Raw genomic sequence first — 19417 nt, 5'->3', positions numbered from 1 at the left:
CCAACTGAAACCCGGTTAGCCAACTCGATCTGATGGGCTCTGTATGACGAATGAAAAGAGCGCCATCTTTAGTTTGGATGATGCTCGGTTGCTAGTATTCACGCCATGCTATAGAGCAGATATATTACATTGAATTGTGGTCATATATTGTTTTTATTAAAGGATTAAACAAAAAAAACAAAAAACATGTATTGCCAAACGGGGAATGTAAGATTAAATTGCACATTATTGTTTCTCATAGTTACCATTGGGAGTTGTTAATCACATGTAAAATATTTCTTTTATAATTTTTTTTGTCTGGCTACTTCTAGTCCTATTAATTTTGCTTTCATGAATATTACCCGCTCAGTTTGCGCTTCATTTCTGTCATTCTCTCTCTTGCAATTTCAAAACCTACTTCTGTATGATCTCCTGGGGAGCGTTTCACGGAACTGTCTCAAGTGCAAGTTTACTGACATCTCATTGAAACGCATGCATTAAAATTAACACGGAGGTCGGTAAAATTGTACTTATGACGTTTTCGTGAAAACGATGACCTGAAATTTATCTGTAATTTCCATATCTTGCGTGTTCATATTTCTAGCCCATTATAGATATTAAAGACCGTCACCACTACTGGGCCAGAAGGGATTAGACCACACAGAGAGCCATCGAGGTCACTGAGACAGGTGGCTATCTCATTAACTCAGCTCTCATTTAACATAAGAAAAAGAGGATCATGGGGGACCAACAGGCACCGATTGGGGAAGTTTTCTATATAGAGGGAGCAAGTAGCTACAAGTATGGCAGTGTGCCTTTAAAAAAACTCGATTTAAAAAAAGAAAAGAAAAAGAAAAATCACTTTACAGTGTGTCTTTATGATCAGTCACGAGTATCGGGTCGAACCAAAAGCAGAATCCGCCCAGATGGAAAAACAGCGTGGCAAAATAATGAGGCATCTCGTCCTCGCCGGCGAGATCGTACTACGGTAATGATGGCGGTGACGTCCGTTGATGATGAGCGAGGCAAGGGATCACGCAGGTTGTGTGTACCGGTGTTATTTTAGATGCTCTGTCTGGACCAACTCTAGTTTATCGCTGGTCCCATCCTCTCCCAACTCGTCATAGTCCGTCAAGTTATTTTTTAAGCACTGGAGGCAGCTGCGAAAAAAAGAGAAAAGATCAGAATAGGATTTAATGTCATTGAATAGATATTTAATCCATTTGTTACCAAATTAATGATGCTAAGGTTAAGATAAAATCAATCTTGGAATATATCGTCTATTCAGCTGAGTATGCGATTTTATGCTGTGAGCTTTAGTGGAACAATTTGTGCTTCCTGTCCTTTGTACTGCGATTTTTCTTTACACACTCTGACTATGCATCACTCACCTATAAGTTAATACCTAACCCATCATTTCATTGAATTATACAGACAGGCCCTATGAGAAGTATATGCTGTTAACCCTATCAAGTCAGGTTTCGTTTTAGAGCTAAATTAACACCTTTTTACTTAAATTAGCAATAAGTATATTGTATATAATATCATTGTAGACATTAATCACCTTTTCCTTCTTAAATTGGCAATAATTAAATATTTCATATTTGTACAATTCGAATAGAATGCTCTGCCTCAGAGAATAATATGTATGATTGTGAGCTATATGGAAAAGTTAAAAGAATTTCTTTTTATATTCCTGGTGACCAAACGCAATGTGGTTATTCAATCCAAAGTGATACGATGTGTGCAGAAAATGTTGCCCTTCCTTCCCATGTATTTTGTGTATGACTCTGAAAATGCTGAATGAAAACTTGTTGAGCCAAACAACAATGTGGAAAGATTGTCTTATATTATAATATTGTGTTTTCTGAAACAGTAATCCGTAATTTTATTCGAACGTCTAATAAGTAATAATGACAGGCGCGCCCGCTCACACAATCAGAATTACGCGCGAATACAGACCCAGAATTTGTTTATCCTCGAAAAATACACCAATTGAAAGACTTCAAACGTAATGGAAAATGCATTTATGTTGTAACTTTAATGTAATTTCGGAGAGACGAAGTATAATATAATGAATAATCGGAATGAGAGTAAATTTATAGAGAAAATCAAGATAAAATAAACAGAAGATGAAGCGTGCATAAATACAAAAAGATGATCAAGAAATCACATTGTCCGTCTTTTGAAAAATAAAGTATTGTCTTAAATTTCCCAGATGGTTGCCTGAGCAGGCGCGTACGCAGGATTTTTTCAAGGGGGGGGGGGGGGGGGGGTTTTAACATTTATAAATCGGGCCGAAATTTTCGCAACGACTCAGCCAGCCGCTGAATAAGCGGGGGGGGGGGGGGGGGGGGGGGGGTAAGAGGTCACTTTTTTTTTTTTTTTTTTGGTCCCCAAAAAATCGCAACGACTCAGCCGACCGCTGAATAAGCGGGGGGGGGGGGGGGGGGGGGGGTAAGAGGACACATTTTTTTGAAAATATGACATTTTGCTCCGTTGGGGGGGGGGGGTAAGGTCATTTTTTTAGGTCAACCATGGGATTTTTTTTTTTTTTTCATTAAAAAAAAAAAAAAAAAAAAAAAAAAATCCAAAAGGGGGGGGGGTTTAGAGAAATTTAGGGGGGGTTTACACACAAAAAAATTACCAAAGGGGGGGGGGGTTTAACCCCCCAAACACCCCCCCCCCCCCTGTGTACGCGCCTGTGCCTGAGTGTGATTGGGATGATTTTAAGGAAATAGTTGACAACAATGTAAGTTGACTTTTGAAAGTGTCAAGAAAGAGATGAATAGGGGTATTCAACTACATCCTGGGAAAGTAACCCCGGAGGGTAATTCAGGTTGTTCAAACTCACTTTTCATTTACTTCTGCTGCAGGTTCCCTCATACACAGCCTTAAAAAAACAGACAGCTCTAGCATAAACACATCGAAAATTACAAGAAAAACATATACAGAACGAAAAGGGTGACAATGAAATAAAAAAAGCGATTGTAGCATTAACGTAGGATAACGGAAGACGAAACACCAAATAAAGGGTATATAGTAATGAATGAATGAATTTGGTTTAAATATTAACAAAACATAAAGAAAAAAACACATGGGAATTACACGAATAGAGAAAAATACGACCCCTTCTGAACATATGTTGAGATTATTGATGGCAAATTACTTACTTTTAACAAAAGAAATCGCTTGAAGGCACGACGAATGCCCTATATTAAGACCAGTATTCAAACAAAACTCCATTTGTAAACTATTCATACAAGCATGCATTCATGAATACGACGAATTAATTCACCTTATCCTGAATCGTATCCATATTTTTCTATTTAATTTGATTAGAAATTAGGATTGCATTAATTTCCTTTTTAGTATACGTAATGTCTTTCGAACCTGCATATAGCGAAACTGTATTTTGAAAGAAATAAATTTGTTCGGGACAGATCCAGGATTTAATAAAATGGGGGAGGGGAGGCGGAGTGGGCGAGCTCTGAAAATTGGTCGACAATTTCAAAGGGTATGGGTACAAAAATCCCATTGTTGTTTAAATAATTTTTGTAATCGCTATGCTTGGTATTATTTTCTGCATATTTTTTGATAAGTCCCTTTTGTTCCAAATACATGAAATACGATTGATCTTTGGTGGACAAATTATACAAACTGTACTTATTTTATCCACGTGTATGGTTTTCGAACTAAATATTTACTGTATGAAAATTAAAGTTTTATATAAAAAAAAAAAAAACGTACAAAGATATCTACTGTATTCTTTCTTGGTTATTTGGTGGCTCTTAAAAGAGCCGGTTTGTTGATGGGTTAGAAGAGAGTAACTTCTTAACCTCCGAATCCGTAGAGGGTACGTCCCTGTCGCTTCAGGGCGTAGACGACGTCCATGGCGGTGACGGTCTTCCTCTTGGCGTGCTCGCAGTAGGTGACGGCATCACGGATGACGTTCTCAAGGAAGACCTTGAGGACTCCACGGGTCTCTTCGTAGATGAGACCACTGATACGTTTGACTCCTCCACGTCGAGCAAGACGACGGATGGCTGGCTTGGTGATTCCCTGGATGTTATCACGCAAAACCTTGCGATGACGCTTGGCGCCTCCCTTTCCGAGTCCCTTTCCTCCTTTGCCACGTCCAGACATGATGTTTGCTTGCTTGATAAATTTCAAACTGACCACTTTAGGTCAACCGCTCGTATATATAACCACTATGCGAACGTGAGTGACCAAGGATCGCTTCCTTTGTTATGCAGACCCAGCCAGTCAACAAACCCATATCGGCTTTTCAATTTCCCGCCCGCGCCGAAAGGGCGATCTCATGCATAATGCATTAGAATAAGAATCGGTCTGTTTTTACAGTAGGATGATTTTTTCAGAATTTTATTCCTCTAAACTGAACATTATCTTTACAGTTCAAAGGAGTGTAACATCACACATGCCAATTTCCTGAAAAAAAAGCAGATTGTTTTGTATTACGGTGCAAATTTGATCAACAAAATGTGAATCGTGCGTTTACGGTGGTTCCGTCAATTCATGAATAATTCATAACCCACTCGATCGCTCCGTAACCGAGTCGGTTGAATATTTGTGTGTATTTTTCATTTTACGTGCTTTGTGTTAGCATGTTTTGATAAACAATTCATTTATAAATACATTTCCCATCGTATTCATTTTTTGGAAAGAGAAAATAACAATAATTGGAACACAATATAATGATTTTGTGGTTCCAGTTTGAGCGCGGTTGACGAAAGCACGGGCCGTGATATTGATGTATAATTCATGAGGTCAGTTGACCGTGGCGAAACTGACCAATGGTCGGAGGTTACAACTGACCAATCAAAGAGTGGTAGGCTGGTGGTATAAATACAAGCGCGGAACGTTCGAAATTTATCAGTTGAATATCAGAAACGACAATCAACAATGGCCCGTACCAAGCAGACAGCACGTAAATCTACCGGAGGAAAGGCTCCTCGCAAGCAGCTGGCCACCAAGGCAGCTCGCAAGTCCGCCCCAGCCACAGGCGGAGTCAAGAAGCCCCATCGTTACAGGCCTGGAACCGTCGCTCTCCGTGAGATCCGTCGCTACCAGAAGAGCACCGAGCTTCTCATCCGCAAGCTCCCCTTCCAGCGTCTGGTCCGTGAGATCGCTCAGGACTTCAAGACCGAGCTCCGATTCCAGAGCTCTGCCGTCATGGCTCTTCAGGAGGCTAGCGAAGCCTACTTGGTCGGTCTTTTCGAGGACACCAACCTGTGCGCCATCCACGCCAAGCGTGTCACCATCATGCCCAAGGACATCCAGCTGGCCCGCCGTATCCGTGGCGAACGTGCTTAAATATATTGTCTTCTTGTGACGATATCAAACGGCTCTTTTTAGAGCCACCACATAACCAAGAAAGAATCAGTTTTGTACTCGCAACCCACCCCACTGCTGTCTCTCTTTTTTTCCTTCTTTATATCTCAATATAATATTGAGATAATGTCATGTTAACCTGTCTTCGAATAATATAAACGTGGTGTATTTAACAATCTTTGATTTTTACACAACCAATTAGCAATGTTGAATGTTCCATTTTAAGCAAATTTTAATTTGAGTTCCCAAAATAAACATCTAGAATTAGATCCACGAATCTTATGTAAAAACACTTTGGCCCTCTAGAACTTAAATCTTTTCGAGAGATAACGAAATATTTGGAACACGAAATCCTGCACTTCGGGCATTTACATTGGAGGGTTTTCCATTAATGATAATACAACATGATCGTATACAATTCTTACTAAAACGTAAGCCCTTATCTTATACCATGGACCCTACTACCAATCTATGCTATAACAGAGCAAAGGGTTGACGCCCCTGCTCATTGAGAGACAATGCAATATCGATCCACTTCACAATACCGCCAAAAATAAGAAAGAAATTCGTTTAAGTGTTGGTCTCTATCGTGTCTTTGTCCTGCTATTTTCCTCATTCCCCTACCACCTTCGATCTGTTTCCCTCTTCATGATCATGTATAGTCTTTTGTTTCCTAGTACATGAACTTATAATTATTTAGGGGAGACGCCCCAAGTTGGGTAAAACAACGGTTTTAATTTGCACAAAGGAATCTCCACACTGTGTCATCGAAGCATACGGGTTCATGAGGGGGGGGGGGGGGCGTTCCTACTCGATGGATGAGGGATGATGATAAACGTAGCCTTCTTCTTTCTTGTTTTATTTTCCACTATCCCCCTTTATTTTTTCTTGGGGTCGAGGGTGTTATTTTTTCCTCGTAGCTACGGTAATACCATTTTTTTAAAAAACCCGAGTTTGAATTATAATGGTAAACGTCTAGGGTGGGGGGGGGGGGGGAACGGGTTGAGACACGTTCATTTTGGCTCTGTTGAATGACTTTATTATACATGTAAATGGGTTTTGATGTCCTTATTCTTTATTTATTTATATTACTACTATTTTTTGAAAAATTCATTTATTCTCATCTGCATTTGTAAGTTCGGCGCCATCACTAACATGGTGAATGATGAATCATATCCTCCGCTAAAAAACATGCGGATGTTTTCCCATTAGTTCATTGTATCTATCATCTAATACAAGCCATTCATGCTATCTCGTTTGATGATAACATCTATTCATAACAATTTTGACACTAATTGCCCATGACAAAAATCACTGTGAAGGCGCCTATATTGGTATCTCAAAGATACTAAATAATTAATATAGAAATATAGTCATCTTCATGTTTAATAGGTCCATGCATGCCTTGATAATGTTCTTTTCTATCCAAGCAATGAAATGAAACGAGGCCACCCTTTCTTAAAGAGACACCATTGTGCACGTTCCAATTCATGGAATGCAATTAGTGACGTAATTAAGTGGTTCAAAGCGACAGAGGTCGCGCTTCGCTTCGAGATAGATAATTAGCGGCGTTGCTGCTTTTAATAAAAAACCTTCATTGAAAGCGCAAAAAATTCAGTCTCTTTCACAATGGCATGAACAGCACTAGCCAATAAATTAATAAGGACATTTTTAGTTAATTATAACCTCATTTGGCCCTCGTTTATTGAGCTAATCCAGACCAAGGCCGAGTATTGTTTGCGAGCCACGGACATGACTTATGAAAGATGGAATGGTTCAATATGTATGTATGACATTTTGTATCACGCCCGTTAAACATCATGAATATTGGATGGATATTAACAACACGATTTTGCCGCAGAGAATATTCCCACTGCCAAATACTAGCTAGGAATTCATGTCAATCTTCCTCAATAAATTCGAATAATATTCATGACATACCGCCCTCTTTCTGGAATTCACGTTGCGTCTTTTTAGGAGCCAGAAGGGCATTAACTATGTGTCAAAGTAATGAAGTCACGTCCTTACATATTTCAATGGAAATGCATGTACGTGAGTTCTTGCATGTACTTGCAGTGTGGTGTACATTTCAGTCGTATTTATAATTTTGGAGATGAGAAAGGGCGAATATTGACCTCGTCCCCTCCATTCCCCCCCCAAAAAAAAAAAAAAATTACAATAAAAACCGATGAAGCGAATAATCATGTTAAAGTTTGAACGTAGGACAGCAGGGTATTATCCATATTTTCCATGCACTTTAGAAGAGGCTGTGTGAAACAAGAACGTTGGGCTGAACTAAGAAGATCAAAGGTGCCCCAAAAAGAAAATGCTTCATAAAGTGTGAAGTGTTTACTTTGTAAACAGAAAGGACAATCTATCGATTTGAGGTTAGAATATTGAAGCATAACGAGCTGAAAAACACCCAGCCCTAAATGTATGTAGAATGGAACCTTATAAAACATGACCAATATTCATAGTGAGCTTGAATGTAAGGTTGCGAAAAGATGGGCTAGTTTTTTTTTATAACGTTAATTTCGATCATGATATTTACGGTCAAAATCATTAAGTACGAGTCTCGCTAATTCGCTCATTGAGGCATACACAAAATAATGTATTAAATTCAACGTGTTCAAGAAGATGTGAGAGTTAGAGAGGGGGCTTTCACATGGTTAACATGAAGTTAAATGCACCAACACTATACAGTTAACTTTACATGAATCAATGATATTCACGCACGATAAAGGGAAACAAAAGGTTGAATAGTTTGAACAGAATTATCATGCTGTTACAAATATAACACAGATATCATTCATATCACATAATAAAGGCTCGGAGATAGAGTCACATAAAATAGTGTGCAAAATATAATGAGAAAAACGGTAGAAGAATAATAATGATAAGAAGAGTAAGAAGTGGAAGAGAGCGGATGACGTTGATAAAGAAGACACAGATAGGTAGTGAGAAATAAAGAGAGGGGAAAACATGGGAGAGGGAGAGAGAGTGAGAGAGAGAGAGGGGGTGGGGAGGGAGGGGGTGAGGGAGGGAGGGGGGGGGGAGGTGGAAAGACTCAGAAGATGGTGGGGTAGGGGGCAGAGGTGGTGACAGCAAGTCAGTATCAATGACATCATTACACATATTCATTTAACATGCGCACACACAAAAACCAACAAGGCCGAATTAACTCTCTTAACCCCAAGCTAACTTACCATGTGATGCATATAGGAATAATAACGATGAATCCCAGCACGTAGAAGGTTAAGGTGGGTAGTGTATGGACGGTTCCTGCGTAGATAGAGAAAGCCATGACCTTGGCGATGAACTTGACGGTGTTACCCACACAGCCAGCGTATGTAAAGACGGATACTACAGCAACGAAAGAGTTAAAAAGAGGTTTAGTTATATATTAGCTTCCTCAATCTTTATTGTGTCGGTGTGAAAGAATACAATAATAGTGTCAAAATCGTGCATGTATATACTTATCTCCTAATTGTTCTGAAAAACAAAATTGTAATGTTCTGAATAAGAGCAATTTTTTTTTATCTGTCTCTCTTCATTTTCTTCGTTTGTGTTTGACAGGATTATCCTTTTTCCCCTGTGCATTTTATTCACCTGCCATATGAATCCTCCCCATAGCCTATCTGATTATCCTTCCTGCAATGTACATGATCCTGATGTAAGTAGCATTATACATCTTTTTTTTCATACAATCGCTTATTATAATTACCAATTGATTTTCAAAACTCCATCTCTTTCAAGTAGAGCTTACAAAACGAATCCATTTCATATTTCTAGCTCACTCTTTTTTTTTCGCGATCGAATTCCAGCTCATGAGGTATACTATAAATCAACATTCATGTTGATACTGAGGTTAAGATTAAACCTATTCCATCCGATTTCAAATACACGCTCTTTCTGTGAAACAGCAGCTTATTGATGTACGCTACGTGAGCGAATAGGGCCTGAAATGAACCATGATAACGAGAATGAACGACCTTCAACATGAAAATGAATAAAATCATTTAGAGGACAACTATACATACAGATAACTAAAACATATTTTAAGCTCATTTGCCTCGAAGCCCGAGATGAAAAGAAGGACATCGACATAACGTGATACGATGAACATGAACATGAAAATTTGCATTGATAATAAGGTATTCATCTTTTAAAGGAAAATATACAGTCACGAATCGTCATTATTGGCAATCTGAAATTCTCGCTCGGTTTATCTCTTGAAGAGTTGAAATACCTGACGTATGATTATCAGTTATTACTATTACTATTTACTACTATTGAATATTTTAGGAACGGCAAATTATGATCCATGATTGAATGTGGGAAAATGTAAAAATTGGGCTTTAGGCTTTAGATATTTGAAAAGGGCAAACACTGATCCCGAAAGAATTTGATTTTTGCAAAAGATTGGCAAGTTTGGGTCGCGATGTGGAAAGTGGAGGTCTAGAGGGCGGTTTGGGCAAAGGTATGACAAACATCATAATCAATCCACCAAAGATTGCCTGTTTACAAGATTACGGAGGATGTTTAAAAATGATGTAAAATTGATACAACCGGTTCGAGCAAAATATAATAAAATTGTAAAATATTACTTTACCATACCACCTTATCATCCTGGGAAACTGAGTTTTCGACTTTGAAATGTCATGATTACTGTACATCAAAATGTAGATTATAAAAAAAGCTGTGCTAATGATTTGAAGTGTTAGGTTATGAAAGATGATGACTTGTCTTAATTTTTTTCATTAGTGCCCCTTTTTTCTAAGAACAGCAGTTTAAAGGGCCATTGTTCACACGCAGTTTACAGGGTTTTCCCCTTCCCCGATGCCTAAAATATATTGCACTTTTCACATTTCCCTACTCATTATTTTCTTTCACTCCGAATTCTTTAACGAGTCATGTTTGCAGGTACACAACTATTTGACCAACATGTTATTCCGTAAATTTTGCTTCTTTCTTTTCTCTTTTAGTAGACTTTATAGACATGTTTAAGGATTTTAATGATTCCTTGTCTATGTTTGCCAACCATCTCGGACATAAGTTCTCAAACAAACTAAATGATTATATTTTGAGAATAGCAGTCTCTTTTAAATATTTCCCTTTTTGGTGGCCTTTATAGACAGGTGAGAATGAATTTGACTGACCATACCTTGTTCATGTTCTCCGACCATCTTGGACATAAGACCTCGGATAAGCGGTGCGATAAAACTGGACATTGCACCTACCACCAAACCTGTGAATGGGATGACCAGAAACATATCAACATTATACAACGTTACAACATAGTCTTGGGTTCAGCAATAGATATTGTGTGTGTGTGAGAGAGGTGGGATGGAGTGGGAGGGCGGAGAGAGAGAGAGAGAGAGAGAGAGAGGGAGAAAGAGAGAGAGAGAGAGAGAGAGAGAGGGGGGGGGGGGAGAGAGAGAGAGAGAGAGAGAGGGGATCAGAAAAGAGAAAAACGGGATAACGAAAAATGTATGAATAAGTTTATTTTATTTTTATTAAAGTGCTTAATCTACAAATTGTACATCATGACTACATTTTCAGTATCACTTGAGTGGAAATGTACACTATCTTACCCAAATATATTCATTTACCTAGTCTTCAAATATCAAATAAAAACCGTGTTTCTTACCTGAATACAAAACGGGAGTAGTTTTGGCCAAAGCCGTTGTAAAGCACATGGCCATGGCACTGATGAGACTAATATGCATCATCCAGTAGTCGTTATTGAAATGATAGACAAACTGACCCCCAACTAAAGACCCTGAAAAACAGAAAGAAAGAAAAAAGATGTTATATATCTTTTTAAAATCTAAAACATATATGCATTCCATGGATGGTTGGAAAAAGAAAGTCTATATACGCAAGAATAGTACTCATAAAACAAGAAAAATTCAATTTTTGCTTATAATACTCAAATCAGAAAAATAGACAATATTTCATAGTTAATATTGATGAGAACATCAGTTTCTTTTGATTAAAACGCTATGATTTTTAACTTGATTCATTGAAATGGATAAAAGAATAATTCATCCTGTAATCAATTTTTCAAAAATGAACAAATTCTGGTGTATTCGTCTCAGCCTTGCACGTATATATTTCATTCAATTGCAAAATCACTTTGAAACGATGAAAGGGCAACCTTGTCCGATTAGGACCTTACTCATGGTGCAAGGTAAAAGGCATTTTCACAATTTCTCACCTACGCCTGGAAGTATCAATGAAACGGCTGTATAGAAGCCTACGTCGATTGGTGTCCAACAGAATGGCTTGGCTAGACCATAGAGCACCACAACACTTTGACATCCACTCACACTTATCAGTGCAAATAGAAGCACCATACCAGCTGCTATTAATTTCATATTACGCCTTCCTTCTGTGACCTTGAAGAGGTCACATGCCGTACAGACGATCGTTCTGACCGTCGTAGTTTGCTTAGTTCTCATCTTCGTCTCCTCGTCCACCGTTTCGATGAGGAGATGGGGTGATAAGGCGTAGACAAAGGCGAGCACAAGTAAAACCAACGAGAACCAATAGGAAGATTCGTAACCAAACCGCGCGATTAGATATCCGTTTGAAATTTGAATGGCACCATTTCCAAAGAAATAGACTCCCTCTGTGACGGCGATGCGTAAAGTCCGTTGCCGCTTTTCCGTGGTGTCTGCGATGTACGCATGCGCACCGGCAAAGAGGAGCGCAACCCCACCGGATATTCCCTGTAGGAGTTCAGCTATAAAGAATGTCCAAAGGGGTAAATGCGCGTATGCGATTATGAGAAATAATACACACTGGAGGATGTAACCAATACACGGAACCATCATGGCGACTTTCCGCCCGGCTAGATTGCTGATAGCGCCAACTACGATGGTCGTAAAAAGCGCGGGAAACGTGGACATGGCGTAAAGGTACAAACTCCAAACCGCTGTCTGTTGCTGTATCTCGTCCTCCAGTGTGTCCGTGTAATTGTCATCATTGCAGAGTGAAGACACAGAAAGGTTAGCGATGATGGAGCTGTAATGATGTTCTTCTCCGATACGGTGCTTGAGGTACTGGAGCCGCGTGATGACCATGGCCTTGCGGGCCAGAGCAATGAGGAGCAGGATCGGTTCTACGGTGATCCATCTTGAACTGGCACGTTCCCGGTCAGTTGAGATGATGGCTTTCTTTTCATCCTTGTCACCGCCGCATGAACCAAGATGCAGTGAGGTCCCGTTTATGGCCTCTTTTAAGGTCCCGTTTGTCTCCATTACCCGACCTCCTAAGCCAAGTCGTTCAGAGACCACCTCTTGCTTCCGAGTTCTCCTGCCTAGATAAATTATATAAAAAGAAAAAGAGAACCGGTAAGAATTATCGTAATGTGCCACAAAATTAGCATGTCATCTGAGATTTGGAAGAATCCTCTTCGTACAATTCTGTTAGGAAAACCGGAACGGCAGGAAAAACAGAGAGTGACCCTTTTGCTAATGGCAAGAATTGCTTTTCATAATGAGTTGAAAAATTGTGAAAACATTGTGTTCACATTACAAAAGTGTTACAGATCTTTTTGATTTTCTGAGTGACAGTTTGCCACGCAGTGTGAATTCAATTTGAGTGGAAAAAGAGATGAAACTCAGTGTAATCAGTAATGAAACAACATTGACGAAATCACGTGAGAAAGTTTTGCAGTTAAACATACCCATGGGTATTTTGAACAGTTTGAACACACATAAACCATGAACAAACATTGTTTTAATATGCACATTGCTTTGACACATTAGAGGAATGTTCAGATTGACAGAGTGCGTCAAAAATGGAATACTTATTTGTCACATTTTCTTCACTTCCTTTCATGTTGCTTTAAGATGGAAATTATCTTGTTCCCCATTTTTTTCTCCTCCTTACAAACTTTACTTCCCCATTCTGTTTTTCTCTTGCTTCATTCTTATTTTTTGATTCTGTCTTAATCTTCTTTCTTGTCTTTCATCACCCGATGTATTTCATAGAATTGTTGACAAATCATTATAAAACATTATGCTTTCCAGGGATTTCGTGTACGGCTATTCAAGAAATTGAGCTGAGCGATTTTGACGTGCTGAAAAAAAGACATCACATACATTTAAAGCAAACACTGAAAGGTAAACGAATGAGGGGTAGGCGCATTCAAAGACGAGCATCAGACGAGTGTCTGTGTCGTTCAGAGGATCTATGGTAGCCTTAAAGCGAAATGGGTGTAATGGAAATACTCCCAGGAGGATGAGGTAATGACGAAAGATGCCGAATTAGGACTGAAGCACATTGTCTCATCTGATCTAAGACGGATTGATCTGTCTTCGTAAAACACTCCCTAGGAGGGCACAGGAAGGGCAGGTATATGAGTGGGTGGGGGATGAACGCGACACTGACTGAGAAAGCTAGAGTGAGGAGGAGAGGGAAGGAGGAAGAGAGGTAGACCGAGATGGTGGATATGGATGTAGGGAGAGATAAAAACAAGATAAAGAAAGGAGAGAGGAAGAGAGGGGAAGAGGGATAGTGGGAGAGGGAGAGATAGAGAGGGAGGGGGTGGGGTGCTAGAGGGGAGAACGGTTGGATACAGAGAAAGATATATTTATATACAGTTAGCAACTGAATTATTCATACCCCTTGTAAATTTGATGTTATTTGTCTTCTCCGTAACTTAGGAACGAAAGGTGGGACTGGATGAATTAGGGCCTTTTTTAATACCCTTAGATGTATGATCTACTATGTCACATTCTCAAGAAAAATAAAAAGGAACAAATTAATTTGTCATAGGCCTATACTTAAACAATTAAAAACACTTTGTAAAAGTATGAATAATATTTAGTTATTAGCTGTATAGAGAGAGAGAGAGAGAGATTAGGAGGGGGTAAATTTTTATCAGAATGGAAGCGGGAGTCAAGAGAGAGAAATGTGGCAAGGATGAAAGGAGTTCAATTTTATTTTCTTCAAAACTATCATTTTGTGTATCACTATTTCTTTTACTAAATAATACATTGTGTTATTTTGTTAGTATTTGAACTCGTTAATATTTGTCAAGGGTTTGGACAATAAGTACATTTGAAAATGGGTTCAGGATTGTCCGAGGTTGAAGGTGTAATCAACCTGGTTTGTTTTATCGTGAAGCCCGTGTCGTATCACTCCTAATGTTAAAGATACAAGTGTTTTGGTCTACGTTACAAAAGTAATTCAAACTTCTTACCTAGAGACTCACTCGCCCCCACATTTTTCTCGGAAATGAATTAAAATGCACATTCAGAGATTCTAAAATACCTTTTGAGAATCAACGACACGCGTAAAAATGAAATGAAAGTAGAAACACGTCTTGGCTAAAAGCCTTTTAGTTTCCTAGCGTTATATATACGTTTTCCTTTTATTAGATATATTACTCAATGGTTTACCCGTTATATTGATTTGCATTCATTATTATCATGTCGATTTAAAGTGTAGATTCTTGATCAGACAAACATTTTTAAGACAAACGCACAAGAAAACTCGCCATGACTTGTATCTTCATTATTTTATTTATCTCCTTTATAAATAAATATACACTTAGTGCTTTGTTGTCTTCGCCATGGGGGGGGGGGGGGGGGTAATGTAATGGTTTGTTCAGTCTGTTGTCGGTGTTGTGGGTGAGATTGGGGTATAAAATGACCCCCACATACAAAATTATGCTCAGATATGAGAAGTCCCACCTGGTGCATCTTTAGAATAATGACTGCCAAAGTGATGGAGGTGCTTCATGAATACCTTTTATACCTGATGTTTGCCCTCTTGAAAAGAATGCATCACCTGTGTATCATAGATTGTACCGCCGGTGCATAAATGAATTATAATTGCATAACTTTTATGAACACGGATCCAGCAGTCATCTAGATGGGTTTTTACAGTTTTGTACAAAATGATCTTTATATCTGCCCATGCGCAGACCGTAATATCCCTGACGTAACTTATTAAGCAGTAACTCCCCGTTTCTCCCGGAAAAATAAAGGAACGGCTCAAAATGTTTATTTAAACATTTTCCCCTGGTGAATGATTGATGGAAATCTCCGACCCGATAAAGAGGCGATTGATGAGAAAAGGAAATGACGAGTAGACAGATACATGAGTGCATGCTAGTTGTCGAGTTTGTCTTGTAATAACTGGGCTGGTTGCGTAGTAATAATGCTACAACACAATGACAGTGTTGACACCACTGCTAAAGGTAATTTGGGGAAGCAGTTAAAGATACCGAGGCTTCACATAATGACACTTAGGGATGCAATACAACCAGGAAAAACGATTAAAAAGTATATGGTTCCATTGCAGGGTTTGGCTTGATTATTTTTGACGACTCACATAAGCTCCCAATAAAGATTTTTGAAATTGCTATTCCTATAAGACACACCCCAATCGATTTCTTTGAAAAATAAAAAATAATCATGGCAATGTTGATCTTAAATTACAAAATGCTCGAATTGTGTAATGGTATGTTGAATGATATATATGCGCATACTGAATGTGTATGGTGTCAGAATCACGGAGCGGTGTTAACCAAAAAGGCAAACAAAAAGATTACTTGTAAAACAAACCCTTTTATATGGGTAGCGAATCTATTTCGTTGGCTATTACATTTACCGAACATTCTAGCAGCGGCGTAGTTTGCTGAAAAAGACAATTTGCATAACATTAATTTTAATAAAATTCTGTTTTATTGGAATATGTCATTGTTTCATTTTCTTCATATTCCCCAAGATACTAAATTCAAATCAATTTAAGATTGCTGTGCGGCCTTCGAAACAGGCACAGTTGTTTCTCCATAATTGCAAGCACGCTCAGAATACTGTTTTTCCAATGGTTTTCTTTGTTTTCATATAAACATGGAAAATGTCATTCTCTTCTACATCCTCCATCTCTTACTTTCACTCTGTCGCTGGAAATATATGGACATGTTTCCAATTTATTTATTTTGTTTCTCTTTCCCTTCGCAAAGCAGTAGCAGAGGTTACTATACTTTCTATGCGTATAAGATCAGACGTCCGAGCGCAATATTCTTCCAGCTGTCAGTTTCACTTTGGTCAGATTTGCAAAGATATGCAGGCAGTCGTTTTTCTGAGCTTTTTCGTGTTTAAAATTATGGTCGAAAATCAGAGGAAACAGTGCTATCTTTAATCTCAAATGTAGATTATTTACAGTGAGGTGTAGGCTTTTGGCTGTCAGTTCATATTCATTATGCATGAAGATATTATTTATTTTCTTATTCACAATGCATTTACTATGTAAAAAATGTAGTTAAAATTCTTTTATAACTCACTCTGAGTTGAATGTCGCTATACAAAATCATGATCTTTTCATATTATCATTTTTATTATCATTTTTATTGAGAAAATCAGAGAACAAACTACTTGTATTTTGCAAGTTTGTCTTAATAAATTCATGAATGCAGGGCTGTCAAATTATTCTTTCTTGAGAAAAGCATAGATATCGCTCTATCTCGCTATTTTTGGGGGAGAAAACTAGGAGATCTATAACGTAATTATATTTCTTGTGACATGGCAATATCGTGATCATTATTGCAATAATGTGTTAAGTAAGGAAACTGGTAGCAGAAACCAAATAAACACAGAAAGAAAATATAAGAAGAAAATGTCAGCGTGTGTATAAGCTTATAACAGCTTACGGAGAGCAGTATCGATAAACTGATTCTTGGAATCTGTGTAATACAACACCTGCATGCATGAAAGGAAGAAATAACACCTTTTAATGTATGCATGGCAATCTCCTCACGGTATAGTCACCATCAATGAAGCATTTATTGTTCCTAATAATCAATACTCTACGTCAACTGCATTTCCAATTAATTTTGGCCTCTTCTATAAGCCGCGAGTAGGCAGGGCTCGTGTACTTTGAAATGAAAACTCGACCAGGCGAGATTATTAGCCATCTAAAGTAACATTTACCTGGCTATAACTACATTAATTGGTCCCCATCATCTAAGTAATATATCAACATTACACAGTACAGATGGTTATCGATTCTTTCATTTAGGTATGAATGGAAAAGTCCTTGAGAGTTCTAGTCTAGTAATTCTGTTAGCGCGTGCCTCGTCACAGTAACAGGCAGCCAAATTAACTTGTTAAATACTTCATTTCGGGAGCATTGAATGGTAATAATCACGGCGTTAATTCGCCAAAGTGAGAGATGATTTGTTTCTGTGAGGCCACCATACAATATGATTCGCTTGCTGCGGTGAATGAAAAATGACGAGAAAAAAAAACAAAACACAGCGTAGTCATGGATGTGCTATATAATTCAGTGGCTCAACTAAGATATTGGGAAAAGGCATTGAACAAAAAAATAAAAATAAAAAGAGAGAGGGTCTGCAGTACAAAGTTGACACACATGAAAACTGATACAAATTCCAGAATTAAAATATTTTATTTTGTTCAGTAACCGGTGATGCACTTTGTACACATTTACTATCCCAACTGTAGGCGCAGATAGAAGGAAATTAGTCATTGTCTAATTAACTATCACAACCATGACAACTGTTTGCGGTGATTCATCAGTACGAGTGTATATATCATGAGTAAAATAAGAAACACAGCGGCCCACAGATTCCGGGAAGAATGTCATAATCTGATTGTATCTATACTGTTATTCTAGTTTCACTGATGATACAATCTAGCTTCCAACAAATGTCACGAAAAACCCAAACAACATCCACATACAGCGTCAAAGGCCTCGTTAATTTCCGCGGGAGATGTTTGCGGAACACTCCAATTGCTGACAAACAACATCTAAAGAAAAATCACGAAATGAAAATTCATCCCGGCTCTCCCTTTTCTCCCCGTTCTATCCATCCCGACACCAACAATATTGGCTACGATGTTGCTGATTTAAAATGTTGATTAAGTCACCATGGCAACGATTAGTTGGCTTAACGCAGAGACCAAATTGCGCGAGGGTGATACGAGCTACTTGGTCGTCTGTTGATCTAGGTTTGGTTCGTTGGCAGAGGAGCGTATCAAAGATGCGTGTCAAATTTTCTCTCTTTTATCACTTCAACTCTTCACCTTTTCTTGACAATCATCTCAACTCTTCACCCTTCTTTTGACAACCTCCGACTCCAAATACAAACAGATAAGCTTTCTGTTTCGAGATCTGAAATGTTACCAAAAAATGATGAAATGATATAACCTTTCTTTTATCTTGATGACCAACTTGTAATCAAACTCTTTGACAATATCTCTTCCTATTCTATCCCCGGCTCTGTCTCTGCTATCTATTTCTACATGGCTCTCTCTCTCTCCTCTCTTTCTCACTCTCTCTTTCTCTCCCTCGTTCTTTCTCTCTCTCTCTCTCTCTCTTTGTCTCTGTCTCTCTCTTCTTTCCCCTCCCTGTTTGTTCCTGTCCATATATATCTCCTTTTTGCCTATACAGTATACCGTTCATAAATGATATCTCTCTATTTCCCATCTTTTCTCTCCACTCTCTCCCTCTCTCTCTCTCTCTCTCTCTCCTGCATCTGTTTGTCCGCATCCCTCTCCGCTTTTCATATTTTCGTTTCTACTTCTGTTCTCCCACTCTCTGTCTTCTGTAGATATCTGACCCTTACTATCATCTCTTCGTCTCGCTCTACCTCTGCTCTTCTCATATTACATTCCCTGCCTGTCAATATGTCCGTCTGTCTTTTCATTATCTTATCTTATCTATGCACAGGTCTCCACCTCATCTCTCCATCTTTTCCCTCTTACTCTCTCTTTCTGTTTTCTCTAATCTTTCGATCATCGGGAAGATTCGCACAATTTGATATGTTTATATGATACCACTGTTATTCCAGTAATGTTGAGATAAGGTCCAATGTCTACAAGCAATGCAAATTAAGCAATGAAATAATAGTGCCTTACTGTCCCTCAAACTAGAAACTAATGTTCGTGACTTTTGAAATGAACTGAAATGAAACGTCAATCTCATGTTCCTTCGTCTTCATGTTCATGCATTTTTCCAATTCTTTTATTTGTTTTCTTCTTTATAAAGTGTTTTTGTCTTCATCGTTTCCCTCATTCCTTTCTGTATTTTCCCACTTCTTCTT

General features: G+C 38.5%; 3 protein-coding genes across 3 annotated transcripts in view; 1 reads left to right on the top strand and 2 right to left on the bottom strand.

Annotated features, from left to right (window-relative positions):
* Positions 1 to 789: 789 nt before the first annotated feature.
* The window catches only part of LOC581090 (proton-coupled folate transporter), a 33298-nt gene continuing 14670 nt past the window's right edge, over positions 790 to 19417 (bottom strand). Inside the window, exons 2-6 of the mRNA XM_011664704.2 lie at positions 11552 to 12655; positions 10982 to 11113; positions 10496 to 10579; positions 8538 to 8694; positions 790 to 1139 (exon numbers count right to left, since the gene is read on the bottom strand). Of these exons, the coding sequence (XP_011663006.1) occupies positions 1037 to 1139; positions 8538 to 8694; positions 10496 to 10579; positions 10982 to 11113; positions 11552 to 12596 (1521 nt within the window). The 5' untranslated portion in view covers positions 12597 to 12655 and the 3' untranslated portion in view covers positions 790 to 1036. The remainder of the gene's footprint in view (positions 1140 to 8537; positions 8695 to 10495; positions 10580 to 10981; positions 11114 to 11551; positions 12656 to 19417) is intronic.
* Positions 3814 to 4125, bottom strand: LOC373346 (late histone gene L1 H4). Its single transcript, NM_214551.1, is given in 1 exon segment — positions 3814 to 4125. A coding segment is annotated over 1 exon segment (312 nt).
* On the top strand, positions 4866 to 5892 carry LOC581030 (histone H3, embryonic). The gene has a single exon (XM_003724413.3). The coding sequence runs from the start codon at positions 4903 to 4905 to the stop codon at positions 5311 to 5313; it is 411 nt and encodes a 136-aa protein (XP_003724461.1). The 5' UTR covers positions 4866 to 4902; the 3' UTR covers positions 5314 to 5892.

The sequence above is a fragment of the Strongylocentrotus purpuratus genome, unplaced genomic scaffold, assembly GCF_000002235.5.
Source record: "Strongylocentrotus purpuratus isolate Spur 01 unplaced genomic scaffold, Spur_5.0 spur5_scaffold_10, whole genome shotgun sequence".
Taxonomy (NCBI): domain Eukaryota; kingdom Metazoa; phylum Echinodermata; class Echinoidea; order Camarodonta; family Strongylocentrotidae; genus Strongylocentrotus; species Strongylocentrotus purpuratus.
This window is presented reverse-complemented; position numbering and strand designations above follow the sequence as displayed.